Genomic DNA, 15,027 nt, shown 5'->3' on the forward strand with positions numbered 1-15,027 from the left:
TAAATCGTAAAGTACTTTTTATTTTGGCTTTGGAAGAGCATTGAACAGGAAGGAAAACAATAAATAAATGTGAGAATCACTCAGTTCTTACATGGGCTCCCATGCCAGAAAATATTAGCTATAACTAAAAGGAATGTCTTGGAAGTAAGAATTTCCAGTATTTTAAATTACGAGTGCTATTTGCTAGTTAAGCCATCATTCATTACCCTAAAGGAAAAAGCCGTAAAGCAATGCTCTCAGACAGAAGACTGTATCTGCTTTCAAGAGATTATGAAGAAGTTAATCATCTAGTTGTCCTTCAAGGCATGTGTTACATAAGGTAACTTAGAAAATGGGAGGTACTGAAGGACCTGTGAAAATACTATAGACCCACTTAAAAAGTGTATGAGCTAGCATATTTTTCAATTTATTTGCAAGGCTGGCTTAATGACTATGGCATGATATCAGTGGTTACTCTCATGATGCATTAAATATATAGCTTTAAATTATTTTTACAACTTAAAACAAAATTTTGTAGTCATTTAGTTCAACAAACATTTATTGAGGATATGATAAGTAATCAAAGATGGTCCCTGTCCTCAAGGTGCTCATTGTCAAATAGGGAAACAAACATGACAAGGCAGTGGGATATGCTAGGACGGAAGTATACGCAGTGTTCTGGGAGCCCTGCCGGGACGGTGGGGTGGCGGGTGTAGGAATAGGGAAGAAATGTCAAAAAGGCTACCCAGAAGCAGCAATGTTTCGGCTGAGACTTGAAAACGTCAGTGTCACGAGGGAGAAAGGGCAAATGGAAGAGCATGTCAAAAGACAGGAGACATGAGAGAATGTGGTGTTTTCAGGGCCCAGGGTGGATCCCAGGATGAGTCAAGGCAGAAAGAAATGGATAACCTTTGACAGAAATAAGGAACGAATATTGGCTCTATGATATTAATTACTTCCCAATTAGCTGTTTACTGTTTTTGCATTTCTTTAGAAACAATTTTATTTATAATCTTATTTTTTTCCAGTCACCCCTATGTTACATGTAGAAATATTATCATGCCTGTTCACTGATGAAACATATTAGGAAAAGTGAAAATATGTATTCTTTAAAGTCCTTCCCTTTTAAGGATTTTGCATTGATTAAAAGTTTTGACTATCAATAACAGCTGATGGGTTCTATAAAACAAAGCATTACCCAAGGAGCGGTAAAATTATATTATAAATATTTGAACTCCCATCATTAGTTTCCTATCAGTGAAAGATTTATCATAATTTTCAACAGTTATGCCTTCAAAGTCCTTGTGAGACGTCAGACACCCTTTGTGCAGATGATGAAACTGAGGTAAAGAGCTCTCCTCGGTGTCAGTGTGAGAGACTGGAGCATGGGAGGGAGATTATTGCTTTTGATTGAATCAAGCGTCTTAATCCCTCCTTATACCAGGACGTTTCAGTTTCTTTTGTGAGTCCCAAAGTGGGAAGTGTTTTGCGATTTGTTCTTCTATGCACTGGAAACCTCTCACGTGATAGTCATAAAGTGCTCAGAGTGAGTGGTACTGTCAGAAGCGGGAGCCGGGGCTGTCTCACTGCTCAGTTTAGCAGCCTGGATCTGCAGCATTGATTATTCATGACGAAAGGATTATGGGGCTGGTTTATATTCTTCAGAAGTCAGAGGATATGATATGTGCATTTTGCTTTTTAAAAATCACAATCAATCAACTGTCAGAAGCGTCTTCACTGGATTCTTCTTGTACAGAAAGTATATAGCTTCCTTCACTCCAGCTGGTGCACTTGACAATACTGCCAAAGCAAACAAGACATTTTAAATTTGTGACCAAGGCAATACATAACTAATTCCATCTTTTTCCTGGTTACATGGCTTTTAATGAGTTAGGCAAATTATGCACAGAAGCAGCATACTGGTATTTTGAATCCCACTGACTCACTATGCACAATGTTCTGAAAATAACAAAAAACTACATGAATTCTTTCTTTTCCAGATCCCTAAGATGTCCATCTATCCCACTGTCTGCTCTGTGTAGTTCACACAAAATAGTTAAAACTAAAGCTATTGCTGAAGTTCATGTTCAACAGCTAAAACTGAAGCTAAGACAGGAAGACACCTGGAAATAATTGAAATAACAGGTAATTTTTAAAATATTGAACAGTATAGGATTAAAAAAAAACCTCAGAAAACTATCTACATTTATATTATTAGAAGTATTATGAAAAGGATAATGAACTACCTTTTATTCATCTGCATTAATTTTTCTAATTATAAAAGTAATAAATGTTCATAACAGAATATTTATAAATATGTGAAGAATAAAATTAAAATTACCGATTATTCTACTCCCCATGTATGTGCAATTCTTTTTTTTTTGAGGAGGATTAGCCATGAGCTAACATCCGTGCCCATCTTCCTCTACTTTACATGTGGGACGCCTGCCACAGCATGGCTTGATGAGCGGGGTGTAGGTCAGCACCTGGGATCTGAACCTGCGAACCCCGGGCCGCTGAAGTAGAACGTGCAAACTTAACCGCTGCGCCACCAAGCCTGCCCCTATGCAATTCTTATTAAAGTCATTTTACATGATACGGATGCACCATCTTTTATTTAACCACTCTCCTATTGTTGGCCATTAAAAAACTTTTTTGCCGTAATGAACCTCTTTATATATAAATTTTTTGACATTACTGATCATTCCTTAGGACAGGTTTCTGAAGAACCCCTGGGTCAAATACTATGAACTTCTTAATAAAAAGCTTTTGATACCTGTTCATGAATTGCTTTCCAAAAATGATAGTGCTGATAACACTACTACCAGCAACATGTAAGACTGATTGTCTCATCATGTGCTCACTAGCACAACATGTATTTTTAATTTTGCCAATTCAATAGATGAAGTCACTTTTTTAAAAAGATAACTAGTAAAAATAACTTTTTGTTAAAATTACAGAGGAACTGTAAATACTATTCTTTTCTTCTTCTTCTCTCCAAAGCCCCCCAGTACATAGCTGTATATCCTAGTTGTATGCAAATACTCTTGTACTCTGTCTCATACAGATCTAGGTATCCGAATTCAACTGAGACAATGTATTGAGGTCCTAATATGAATAAGACATGTGCCCGCCCTTTAAGGGGTTTACAGTCTTGGTAGAATGCTTGAAGCCTGAGAGCACAGGTACTGCTTTCCCTTACTCACAGCCCCACCACAGTACCTAGGAGAAAGCAGAGATGCCTGACTGTTGGGCCCCACCTCATACTGACTCCCATCCCCATGCTATGCTGTCAGCCACGTGGAATGGGCAAAGTCCAGCAGAGAGAGGTTAATGAGCTCTCAGCTCAATGCTTGGGCCCCACAGAATGCGTCAGATATATTTACTTGGGCATTTTAGCAACCATATATCTAGTTGACTTACATGTTTTGTTAATTGAAAAACAAAGGGAGAAATAAACATTTCCCTTAAGTCTATGCCTCTGGTCTATCTTTTTACTCTGTGTACTATTCATAAATAGAATTTTGTATGTTGTATATATTGGGATATTTTACATTTACAAAGAGTCATTAAACAAGCCAACTCTTTGGACCGAGAATTCTTCATAGTCAGCGCATGCTCTCTGCTCTTGACATTTATTCACGAGTCCAGATTAAAGGATATCTTCTTAAAGTCATCTTTGACCATCAGGGGATAGTATACTCCAGGAAATCATAGTTTGAATATATTCCCCTCTATTCTTAGATGCTAATTTAATCAATTGTTCATATTTAAAGAGACGGGGGGCGACCTGTCAGAGCCTCTATCTAACCCAATCTTTCTCTCTCCTAGTTCTCGTTGGCTATGTCATTGTCTCTTTCTTCCTAAGTCTCCAAAATTATCGGCAGATATCTTCATGTCTAGGAGTTGTTGAGAAAAGTACATTCTGAGGCAAAACTTCAACAGATCTATGTAATTTTACTGGTGAGGTTAGGCAATTCATTTAATCCAGGTGTCCTTTGATAAAATGATTGAAAATAGTTACATACCATAGACTGATTGCTGGAATTAGTAATAGAACAGCAGACAGCAGAAAGGTGAAGCCTGGGTACCAAGCAACAGTGGCTGAATAAATTCCATTAAAAGTAGAAACTGCAGCGACTCCGCCAAGTGTTTCTAAGAAAGCAATACAGGCAAACAGGGTACCTGTTCGGGATTGGGATGTGGAGGGAGAAAAAGAAAAGGCTGAGTTACAAAACTGAGCAAAAACTAGTGGAGAAAACTGTTACGCATTGAAAGGAGCAAACAGGGGGGCAGTGCTTGATGGATGAAAGCCATTCCCTCAAAATCCCTGAGAAGTCAGTAACCCATTTGCAGGAGAAGAAACTGAGGTCAAGAGTTCTCCTTGGGCCTGATGTGAGAGATGCTGAAAACACAGTACAGCCGTGTACCGCTTAACAATGGGGACACGTTCAGAGAAATGCATCGCTAGGTGACTTCGTTGTTGGGTGAACATCATAGAGCGTACTTGGGCACACCTAGGCTACGGGATCACTGTCATATATGAGGTCCGTCGTTGACCTAAATATTTTCATGCGGCGCGTGACTGTAGTTCCAATGTCAATAGGGCAAAGCTAAAATGCAACAGCAGCTGGCACATTTGAAATCTGCAGTGTCTCCCTCCCTGTCACAGCCTCAGGCATAGCCACAACTACCCATGATGTTCCGGATGCACTCTCCCACTCTCTATCCCCACACTCATCTGTGACACACCCTGTATGGGCAGGATGGCTCTCAGTGGGCAAAACCCTCCCCACCAGAGGGCTTTTGAAAGACAATCATTTTCATCTGCTTCTAGGATCTGGCAAGAGTGACAGCTGCAGGGGGCCAGCCTGGTGGCACAGCAGTTAAGTTCGCATGTTCCGCTTCGGCGGCCTGGGATTTGCCAGTTTGGATCCTGGGTGCGGACGTCCGGACCACTTGTCAAGCCATGCTGTGGCAGGCATCCCACATATAAAGTAGAGGAAGATGGGCATGGATGTTAGCTCAGGGCCAGTCTTCCTCAGCAAAAAGAGGAGGATTGCCAGCAGATGTTAGCTCAGGGCTAATCGTCCTCAATAAAAAAAAAAAAAAAAAAGAGTGACAGCTGCAAGAAAAGAGAGATGATCTTCTTATCATACTTTCTGCAGTTTGAATTTGATTCCTCCCCTCCAAAGTGACAACAAATTCAGTCACCACAACGTTCCTGTATGTTGGACTCATCAAGTAATTACCCTGTGCTCTAGTGAAGGTTATGCCACAGTTTGACGTTAAGTGATTCTTTAAAACATATTTTTCTGTCTTACCTGCTTGCAACTGCCTGCACAGTGAAGTGGCTTACGAGACTGAAAGGAGCGGGGATCTGCTGCCCATCACACTTGCTACACACCAAGTTTGGTAGAGGGTAGGCCGTGGAGCATCACTCAAGAAGCGTGAAATGGCTGCACGGTGAGTCCAAGTTCACGGTCAGAGAAATGGTCATTATTCTACTAATTTTTAGTTTTGTCTGGAATCCAAGACAATATTGACTGAAGAGTTAAACCTCCAAAAGACAGGCTGGTCATCTTGCTGGACCTTTCTTCCTCTTTGTCAAGTTTTACATCACTATATAAAAAAGTGTGTGACCGTCTTCAGCTCTCCATGCCTTCCTCAGTGTAAGTTTCTATGTAGTTTCTGCAGACTCTGCCATTAAGCTGTTGTACTTCTTCCCTACTTTGCCAAGTCTACTTTTCCATGATAAATTGTAATGCATTTTTCTCATAAACACTGCAAGTTGGGTAAATAATTGTGTTTGATTGCACTGATAGAAGGGAAAAGGAAGGCTGAGGATCAGCTTTCATAACTGGGCTGTGGTTTACATGTCTATACTCTGATTCTCCCCATGGCCTTGATCTTTCAGACTGTGTACTGATTTTTATCTCCTTAAACTCTTCACTCTATTATACATATTCTCATACATTGCTTCAAATTCTTCACTGAACAATGGGCCACATGTCCATAAAACAAACATCTCTCTGCAGAATGCTATCTTGTCATTTCTGCTTCTTTTGACCAAAATGAAATCTCCGTCAACACCAAGTGCACATCTGCTTTGTTCACCGCTGTGTCCCCGGGCCAAGCTGTCCTAGCACATGGTAGATGTTTAAGATGTATTTGTCAGATGAACGAATAAAAGCTTCGTTCAAAGGCACAGTTATCAGTCATCAAGTAGCATATAGGCTTACTTCCTCCAGGATTTATGAGACTGCATGAAGTCGGTTTAATTAGGAAGAAGTTCTTCTACTTGTCTAACCAGGTTATTCTTTTATTTTATGTCTGATCCCCACTACGGCCAGGGATAATGCCGTGGAGGACAGCCTGCACAGGACTCATCCTGTAAGGCAACGGTGCAAATCCATTCTCACCGGGAGGCTGCTCAGGCAGTGTTGTGTTCTGACGCGAACAACCAGACTATCATGAAGTAGCTTTAGCTTGTCTTTGAACTTCCCTGAGCAGTCCAACTTGTTTAATGGTTGGACTGTATTGGATTAAATAATAAATACAATTTAGTTTATTTCTAAACTTTGTTTAATCCACTAGACCTCAAAAATCAAGTCTGCTTTTACAGTGCTCCACTTTATAATCATGAGGAGGACACAGGTGATACCGAGGGGTAGTCCAGGGTGGCTCTAGCTGTGGGTTTCACAGCTGAGGAGAGCAAATCCAGTGTCCTCCCCTTCATTTCTTTTTTTTAAAGAATTTTATTTTTTTCCTTTTTGTCCCCAAAGCCCCCCAGGACATAGTTGTATATTCTTCGTTGTGGGTCCTTCTAGTTGTGGCATGTGGGACACTGCCTCAGTGTGGCTTGATGAGCAGTGCCATGTCCATGCCCAGGATTCGAACCAACGAAACAGTGGGCCGCCTGCAGCGGAGCGCGAGAACCACTTGGCCATGGGGCCAGCCCCCCTCCCCTTCCTTTCTTAAGCTAACAGAGATGGTGAGAGACATCTGTAAACCTCTGCAGCATCTCCCTTCTCCTCTGATTATTTTAAAGTGCGTAATGTTTTCACAAAAATATCCATTTTTAAAAAATAATGAAGGATGAGAATACATTCAGTTATGGAAATTTTGACACCATCAAAAGAATTTCTTAGGGGCCGGCCCCGTGGCCAAGTGATTAAGTTCGCGCACTGCACTTCGGCGGCCCAGGATTTCGCCGGTTCGGATCCCAGGTGCGGACATGGCACCGCTCATCAGGCCATGCTGAGGCAGCATCCCAAATATAAACAAAAATAAACTACACATTCTGACAAAGTCTATTTTAGCTCTCAAAGCAAGTAGCATTTTCTTTTTTTCCCTGAATAGCTTTATTGAGAAATAATTCACATACCATAAAATTCATTCTTTTGAATTGTACAATTCAGTGGTTCTTAATATGTTCCCAGAGTTGGGCAACCATCACCACCATCTAATTTTAGAACATTTTCCTCATCCCCAAAAAACCCTCTGTACCCATCAGCAGTTCCCCTTCTCCACAGCCCCAGGCAAGCACTAATCTAATGTCTGTCTCTATGGATTTGCCTATTCTGGACATTTCATCTACTGAAATCACGTTTATACAATAATATGTGGTCTTTTGTGACAAGCTTCTTTCATTTAGCATAATGCTTTCAAGGTACATCCACGTTGTAGCATGTGTCAGTACTGTACTTCTTTTTATTGCAAAATAATATTCCAGTGGACAGATATACCATCTTTTGTTTATCCATTCATCAGTTCATGGACATTTGCATTGTTTCTACTGTTTGACTGTTATAAATAACTGTGCTATGAACGTCTGTGTACAAGATTTTGTGTGGGTATATGTATTCCCAAGAGAAATGAAAAAATCTTGTAGACAGTCATAGCAGCATTATTAGCATATACCTAGGAATGGAATTGCGGAGTCGTAACTATTTAACTTTCTGAGGAGCTATCAAACTGTTTTGTAAATTGGCTGCATCATTTTACATTCCCACCAGCAGTGTATGAGGGTTCCAATTTCTTCACTTCTTCAACACATCTTTTTCATTTTAGCCATCCTAGTGGGTCTCAGTGTGGTTTTGATTTGCATTTCCCTGATGGATAATGATGTTGAGCATCTTTTCCTGTGCTTATTGGCCATCTGCACCTCTTTTTGGGAGAGACAGCTATTCAAATCTGTTGCCCATTTTTTAATTGGATTGTTGAGTTTTAAGAGTTCTTAGACATTCTGGATACAGGTTCCTTATCAGATATTTAATTTGCAAATATTTTCTCCCTTTCTGTGGGTTGTCTTTTCACTTTCTTGATGGCGTCCTTAGAAGCACAAAAGTTTTTAATTTGGATAAAGTCTAATTTATCTATTTTTTCTTTTCTTGTTATATTTTTGGTGTCATATCTAAGAAACCATTGCATAATCCAAAGAAGCAAGTAGAGTTTTACATACTATAGTTTTTATATCCGAAGTGGCTTTCCAGTTACTCATCATCACACAATCTATAAACAGCTGTGTGAATATACAGCTGCATCTTATGAGTGGAAAAGAATCAAGAAACGTATTTTTTAACTTACTGAATTATACAGTCTTCTCCAGTGTTGACTAAACTGCCATAAATACAATAGCATAATTATGAATTGTTCATAAACAATTAATATGAACATTTGCACTAGGCTAAGACATAAAACAAAAGAAAGCTCCAAAGTCTGATAATACTCATGAAACAGAGGGGAAGGAGGACGTATGCCCAACATCTCACTAGTTCTAACTAGAAATTTCATTTTTGTTTTTCTCCTGTACCTCTGTTTTCTCTGCCCTCCCCTTCGACTGTTTGATGTGCCCTGCTCTGTGCTTGGGTGGCTGACTCCACAGATTATATGACTTGAACATCTTGCTGGCCTGACTTCCCATTGCACTTGGTCGATGGGATCAGGGCAGAGAGAGAGGCTGTGATGTTTCTTCTCTGCTCCCGCCCTATTTGGGCCAGGCCGTCCTCTCTGGATGCCTCCATTCTGCCCACTCCTCTCTACTGCCCTTCATTAAAGTCTCTTTACTGAACCAGCTGAGTGGGATCCTGCTTTTGCTAGGCCTCTGATTCAGGCCCAGCTCTAACATTTGTGAGGTCCAGCATAAGAATACAATTAGAGGCCTACGAATTATATTCTAACTATTTAAAAGTTGGAATTGTGACTAACAAACTGTTAACTAAGATATGTTCTTCCTCCCTACTCTGAGAAATATACCTTCATGATGATTTGAAAGGTCAGATACAAACTCAGAATTCTCAGACTTTTTAGAGTTCCATGTGGGAACATGACAGCACTGGGAGAGCTGGCCCTGGGCCCTCAGTTTCCAGCCTGCAGGCTGCAGCCCACCCACATTGTGTTTGACCTCTTGCTCCATCCTGCTCAGAAAGGGTCGTTTACACATGGGGGTAGACGCCACACTCTGCAACTCCAAGGTTGGGCTGACCCTCTTACAAAGAGTCACCACTTGGCCACCCATTTGGTCTAGAGGTGAGCACATTGGGATCATAGTCCACCCTCAGGAAAAATGGCCTAAGGAAGAGGATCATCAAGGCACTCACCGGATGTGAGCTCAGAGCTGTTTGGCTGGGAATTATGGGGACCCAGGTACCCAAAGTGCAGTCTAGAAGAGGAGAGGTGTTGTGGGCTCCCAGTGGGCATATCAGCCTGGCTCTGAGGTCTCTTCACCTCCTGGGGCAGGGCATGTCCAGAGCGAGCCTTCTAAGGCACGAGGCCCTGGGCAGGGGCTCCCTTGCCTGAATATACACCTCTTCCTAATGTAGAGCTTACCCCTGAATTCAAAAGGAGTTCTGTGCAGGAAAAGGGTTGTAGAATATTCTGAAGAATCAAGCATTGATCTTACATAGATTTGAGTTGGTACAGATTATAGATTTCATTATTCCTTAAGCAAATCAAACTCACCTTGTTCAGTAGAATGAACCACTTTTGACATCATGGACCGCAGAACAGAGAGCGGCACAATAAGGAAAAGGAACGGCAGTCTGACTGTGAGAGAAACGACTGAAGTCACTGGCTCAGTCAGAAAACTAAGGGCCAATTTTAAATGTGAAACACTTTCTAAATACTTTATTTTCGATAAGCATCCCAACTCACCGCACCTAAAGACTGAATTAATTAATTGCAGAATTCTGTTTAATCAATTAGGATAGACTATAGATAGGTCAGTTTAAGGAAAGTTTATTCTCTTCTTCCAGTGAAGAACAAGAGTTCATGGAAATTTTAGGTCCAGATCTATATAATCTGCCAACTGGGGCTGATCTGCTATTTCCCTAATTATTGTAGGAACCTCTTATTTAGGAAGTTGTGACTGTCAACTAGTTTTTTTGTTTGTTTTCTGCTTTTGCTTTTTCAGACTTGGCGTTCTTCATGTTGGCATTCTTTTATTATATTGATTCACTTCCTGATAAACCGGTTCTTAATCTTCTCACATGTTCACTTCTGTGGCTCAATAATTTCATGAACACAAATTGCCTCTGCTCTTAAATTCTGACCCTCACTAGTCTCTAACATTTTCAGTTATATGATAAAACAGTAATATATTACATTTGCAGATCACTTTAAAGTTTTCAATGTGTTTTCACATCTATTAACTTACTTGGCCTTGGCACCCTAAGGGAGATGGAGAACTGGCATCTATTGAATACTAGGCATTGTGCTAGGGACAGTTATCTCTTCTAACATTCATTATAACCCTCTGAATTAGGTACTACCGTGCCCATTCGATAGATGGGAAAATGAGAGCTCAGGCCAGTTAAGTAACTTGCCCACCATCACCTAATGCTACAGATGGAAATGAAGCCCGATTCTGTTTGTCACCCTGCTTCCCTGCAAGGGAGCAAGAGGGTAACTCTACCTTTGTAGAAAAAGACTAAATTGGACCTTTCCCAAGGTCCCTTTACAGAACGTTTAGCCCTTCCAAAATGCAGGATTTCTCTGAAGCCCTACAACAATCACTTAGGAGACAGGTAGTTAAGGAAGCAGTCCAATTTGCCACAAAGCGATTCATCAAAAGCCAATTCCTGAAATGACCAACTTGCTGAAAGATCAATTTGCAAAATCCTATCGTAAAGAATTTTCTTTTTGAATATATTCAACAAATACATATTTTTCTTACAAATCTTTTGAGTATACTTTATTTAATTGTCTTAAAATGTTTTATGGAAGGTAGCCTTCTTAGCAGCATTTTAAGAAATATTCAAGTTGCTGAAAGCTATACTGAAGAACTAATTCACAAGAAGAACGTTCCTCAAAATAATTTTTTGACAAATTCGCAAATTTGGAAAATTGTGATTATTCAATGAACTGCTTTTAAAAAATAAATTGGCTTTCAGCTCTGGCAAACTAGCTTTTAACAAATTACCTTTAATTGAACTAGAATGCATTAAATAGAGAATTTTATATTAAAGTTTTTCATCCAACAGACTAAATTCATTTTATATAAACATTGAATACATGGTTAGTTCTAAGGCTATATTTGTAACTCACCTAAAAGCATCATCAATGTTGTTCTGGAAAAAGCAGTCATAGCCATTCCCGCTGTGGTGGTAAAAATTCCAATGAAGGCCATATGAATATCTTCCATACAGTAAGAAAAAATCCATATTCCTAGGAAACTAGTCAAAAAAGACAGACTACCCAAAGCTGAACCATAACCTATATAAACTTCATTCCAGCAGAGTGGTGAATCCAACTCATAAAGGATAAAAATGGGAGCAGTGCCAATCACCACGAGAAAATAAGTGATCATTGTAAAAAGTAACAAACAGAGCAAACACCGTCGCTCACCAGGAGCATTTTTAAAAAGCAGGTAAGCTCGGTAAAATAGGTTTTTAAAGCTTTCACTACAGGATGTGGAAACATTCTGAGATGAAGACTGTTTCATTGAATCACCAAGAAAAAATAAAATATAAATCAAGTTAACAAGATGAGCCATAGAAATAATTAAAAACGACCACACAAAACCTAGTTCTCTAATAAAATAGCCAGAAGACAGTCCTGTTAATCCAGTAACTAGTCCAAGTAGGAAGTCAATTATAGCTATTCGAATTGTTCTTTGTTTCTCTTCTTTACACTGATCAACTATGTAGGCAAGACAGGCTCCAAAAAATGTGGTATAATTGCCACAAAGTGCACCAATGAAGGTAGATGCAATCAAAAGCTGGAATGGGAAGGCAAAATAGGAAAGCAAACAGAGCCAAACATTAGTTGCCAGGGCACCGACAGAGGACAAAATCAAAGGGAATTTTCGTCCCTGCTGATCACTATGAGACAAAAGTAGGAACGTAGACACTAGACCAGGAATTAACCCACTTATGTCCATCTGCAGATTAAAAAGAGACACTTTTTTCTGAACTTCCTGCAAAGAAATAAAAAGAAGACAATGTGTTTACAGAGGGTTAGACAATGTAAAAATACCACGGTGCATACTTTTCCTGACAGTGCCAGTGGGTCAGGGATGGGGAATGTCTGGTGCATGGGTTTGCTACAGCTTAACTCTTCATCCAGTTCACAAAGCAAATATCAAGAGGTGAAATAATCATCAACGCTCAGTCTTAATGTTCAAGTACTATGGTGGGGACTTGAACCCATAAAAATAAAAATGTGTGTATTGATGTGTGTCTGTCTTCTATAAAGGATCCATAGACCCCAAGGCCTCTGGGACTGGCCATATAAGGATTTTTCTTTCTACTATGAACAGTTAGCACTAAGACATCATGACCACTGTTCTAAAGCAAGAGCAATACCCTTTCTCATGATATGTCTTTCTGTCCACTTTAAAGGGGAGTGAATATCACATGTAATGTCATATTTGATAGGCCTTTATTTAGGAAGAGCCCAGTTGCCCTTTTTACATGTGTCTCCACAGATTAGTGAGAAACTTATTCCTTTATTTACCAAAAATTAAGATAAAATACAAAGAGGAGCTTTGCATTGAGTAAAGATGATAGTGTGCCGTGAACTAAGGCATGAGATAAACTCAACTCCCCTGAAGACCAAATGACTATTGTAGGGGAGGAAGACATTTCCTCTACCCTCTCTGGGTTCTTCTGGCCAGAGAATGAATTAAATTCACATGAGACAGAATAACAGGAAAAAATTAAACAAAGCTTTATAACATGTATACATGGGAGAGGCTCAGGCAACCTGAGCAACTCGCCAAAATGGCCAAAGCCACCACCTTAAATATCCTCCTCAGCTAAAGACAAAGGAGGATGTTGGCGGTGGGGGGAGTCAGTTACAGGAGGTTACCAGACAAGTACAGTAAACAAGATGCAGATTTAAGTCCTTGCCTTTGGCATTGATTAAGAGTTTCTAGAGATAAGGTCATCCCCCTTCTTCCTGGTAGAGAGGGAGACACCTTTACAGATGGAGATTTCCTTTACAATGTAAATGTCTCTTAACAAAGGGTAAATAAATTCTACTTTTCAGAGTTGCTTTCCTGTCTGCAGTTTTTTTACGTAACAAGCCCAAAATAATCCTCAGGCCAAAAAGACATATCTTGGGGTGGTCAATTCCAGTCCCCTACACTATGTACACACACAGATTGGCAGACGTAACAATCATTACACTAGCTATTTGATGGGAAGAATTTTGGGTGATTGAAAGCATTTTCTGCTTGCAACTTCTCCATATTTTTCAAATTTTATATAGAATATGTACCATATTTATAATAGAGATTACTAAGTTCATTTAAAAAAAAGATTCATTCATGTAATGTTTAGAAAGCACCCTAAACAACTGATGAACCACCAAAATATCAAATACTGAATTAACGTTTCTTTAAAATAGTGAGCCTATTTTTATTTTTATATATTCATGTAATTCAAGCAATTCCATGTTGCCAGGAAATGTTCTAGTGACTCAGAACTTCAGTCATCTTGTTTCTAGCCTTTCCCTTCACCCATCCCCCCACAACACAATCTTTCCTGCCCACCCAGTGCTTTTCATACCCTTGACCTTCTTTATCGTCCCATAGATGCCACTGGAATAACAATCAGACCACTGGACCACCTGGACCACTCCAGCCTCTGACAGTGTCTACTCAATTCAGTATATAACGCCAGGCTTCTCACTTTGCAGATCGTATGCACTAATGCTGGGAGCATCTTGCCAAGGTAAAGGTGTCTTTCACTTGCTTGGTAGCTTCAATATCTCCCCACTGCCTGCTAGGGAAGTCTACCCTCCTCAGTGCGGTATTTAAGGTGCCATGTGGCCCAACCTCACTTTCCAGCCTTATCCCCAGTCACTCCCCAAATATGCTCTGTGTTCCAGGCGCGGTCCAGGGTCAAGTCCAATTTGGATTTCCCTGATATCCCCAAACAGATGTAATCTCTTCTTCCTCTAGGCCTTCTCATATGACAAGTGTCACTCCCCATTGTACTTTGTGCATAATGATTAAGAGCTTGAGCTCTGGAGTCAGATGAATCTGGATTCAAATCCAGTCACTTCTTTATGCAACAATTAGAATGATCTTTAAAAACACACATCAGCTCACATCACTCCTCTGCTCAGAATCCCCCAGTGGCTCTGCTAACACTGGAATAAATCCACACTCCTTGCCATGGCATTGGCAGCCCACCATCATGACTTCTCTGATTCCATCTCCACTTCCTCACTCCTATCAGTCAACCTGTTGTTCCTCAAACACTCCAAGCTTATTCACTTTTGTACTTACTGTTCCCTCTGCCTGACTGTCACACAGCTCACTTCCTCAATTCAAATGTCACCTCCTCGGAGGGGCCTTCTATGACCAATAACTCAAGCCAAAGCAATCCCACTACCCCCCCAACACTCTATCCCCTTTTCCTACCATATTTTTCTGTGGAGACGTACCTCTCCTTGACAGGACCCTTGAACTGACCTACTCATGGTATGCCTCCACCACTACAGCCTACGCTCCAGCAGGGTCAGAACCTGGTCTTCTACCAGGGACCACCAGCTCCAAGAGCAATGCTTCCCAGGGCAAGTACTCAATAGATATTGATT

The 15,027-nt window shown here is 40.3% G+C and overlaps 1 protein-coding gene and 1 long non-coding RNA gene across 7 annotated transcripts in view; one reads left to right on the forward strand and one right to left on the reverse strand.

The window, feature by feature from the left end:
- The window catches only part of SLC46A3 (solute carrier family 46 member 3), a 20,002-nt gene continuing 4,975 nt past the window's right edge, over positions 1-15,027 (reverse strand). For 4 of the 6 annotated variants that reach the window (XM_070578735.1, XM_008533339.2, XM_070578733.1 and 1 more), the window contains exons 3-6: positions 11,527-12,397; positions 9,943-10,026; positions 4,008-4,164; positions 1-1,779 (exon numbers count right to left, since the gene is read on the reverse strand). In XM_070578735.1, coding sequence (XP_070434836.1) covers positions 1,695-1,779; positions 4,008-4,164; positions 9,943-10,026; positions 11,527-12,397 — 1,197 coding nt within the window. In that variant the 3' untranslated portion in view covers positions 1-1,694. The remainder of the gene's footprint in view (positions 1,780-4,007; positions 4,165-9,942; positions 10,027-11,526; positions 12,398-15,027) is intronic. The other 2 variants (XM_008533341.2, XM_070578736.1) reach the window with 1 other exon arrangement.
- Positions 14,018-15,027, forward strand: part of LOC139076420 (uncharacterized) — a 24,642-nt gene continuing 23,632 nt past the window's right edge. The window contains exon 1 of the long non-coding RNA XR_011528024.1: positions 14,018-14,156. This is a non-coding gene — a long non-coding RNA (uncharacterized lncRNA). The remainder of the gene's footprint in view (positions 14,157-15,027) is intronic.

Source organism: Equus przewalskii, chromosome 16 (assembly GCF_037783145.1).
Source record: "Equus przewalskii isolate Varuska chromosome 16, EquPr2, whole genome shotgun sequence".
Taxonomy (NCBI): domain Eukaryota; kingdom Metazoa; phylum Chordata; class Mammalia; order Perissodactyla; family Equidae; genus Equus; species Equus przewalskii.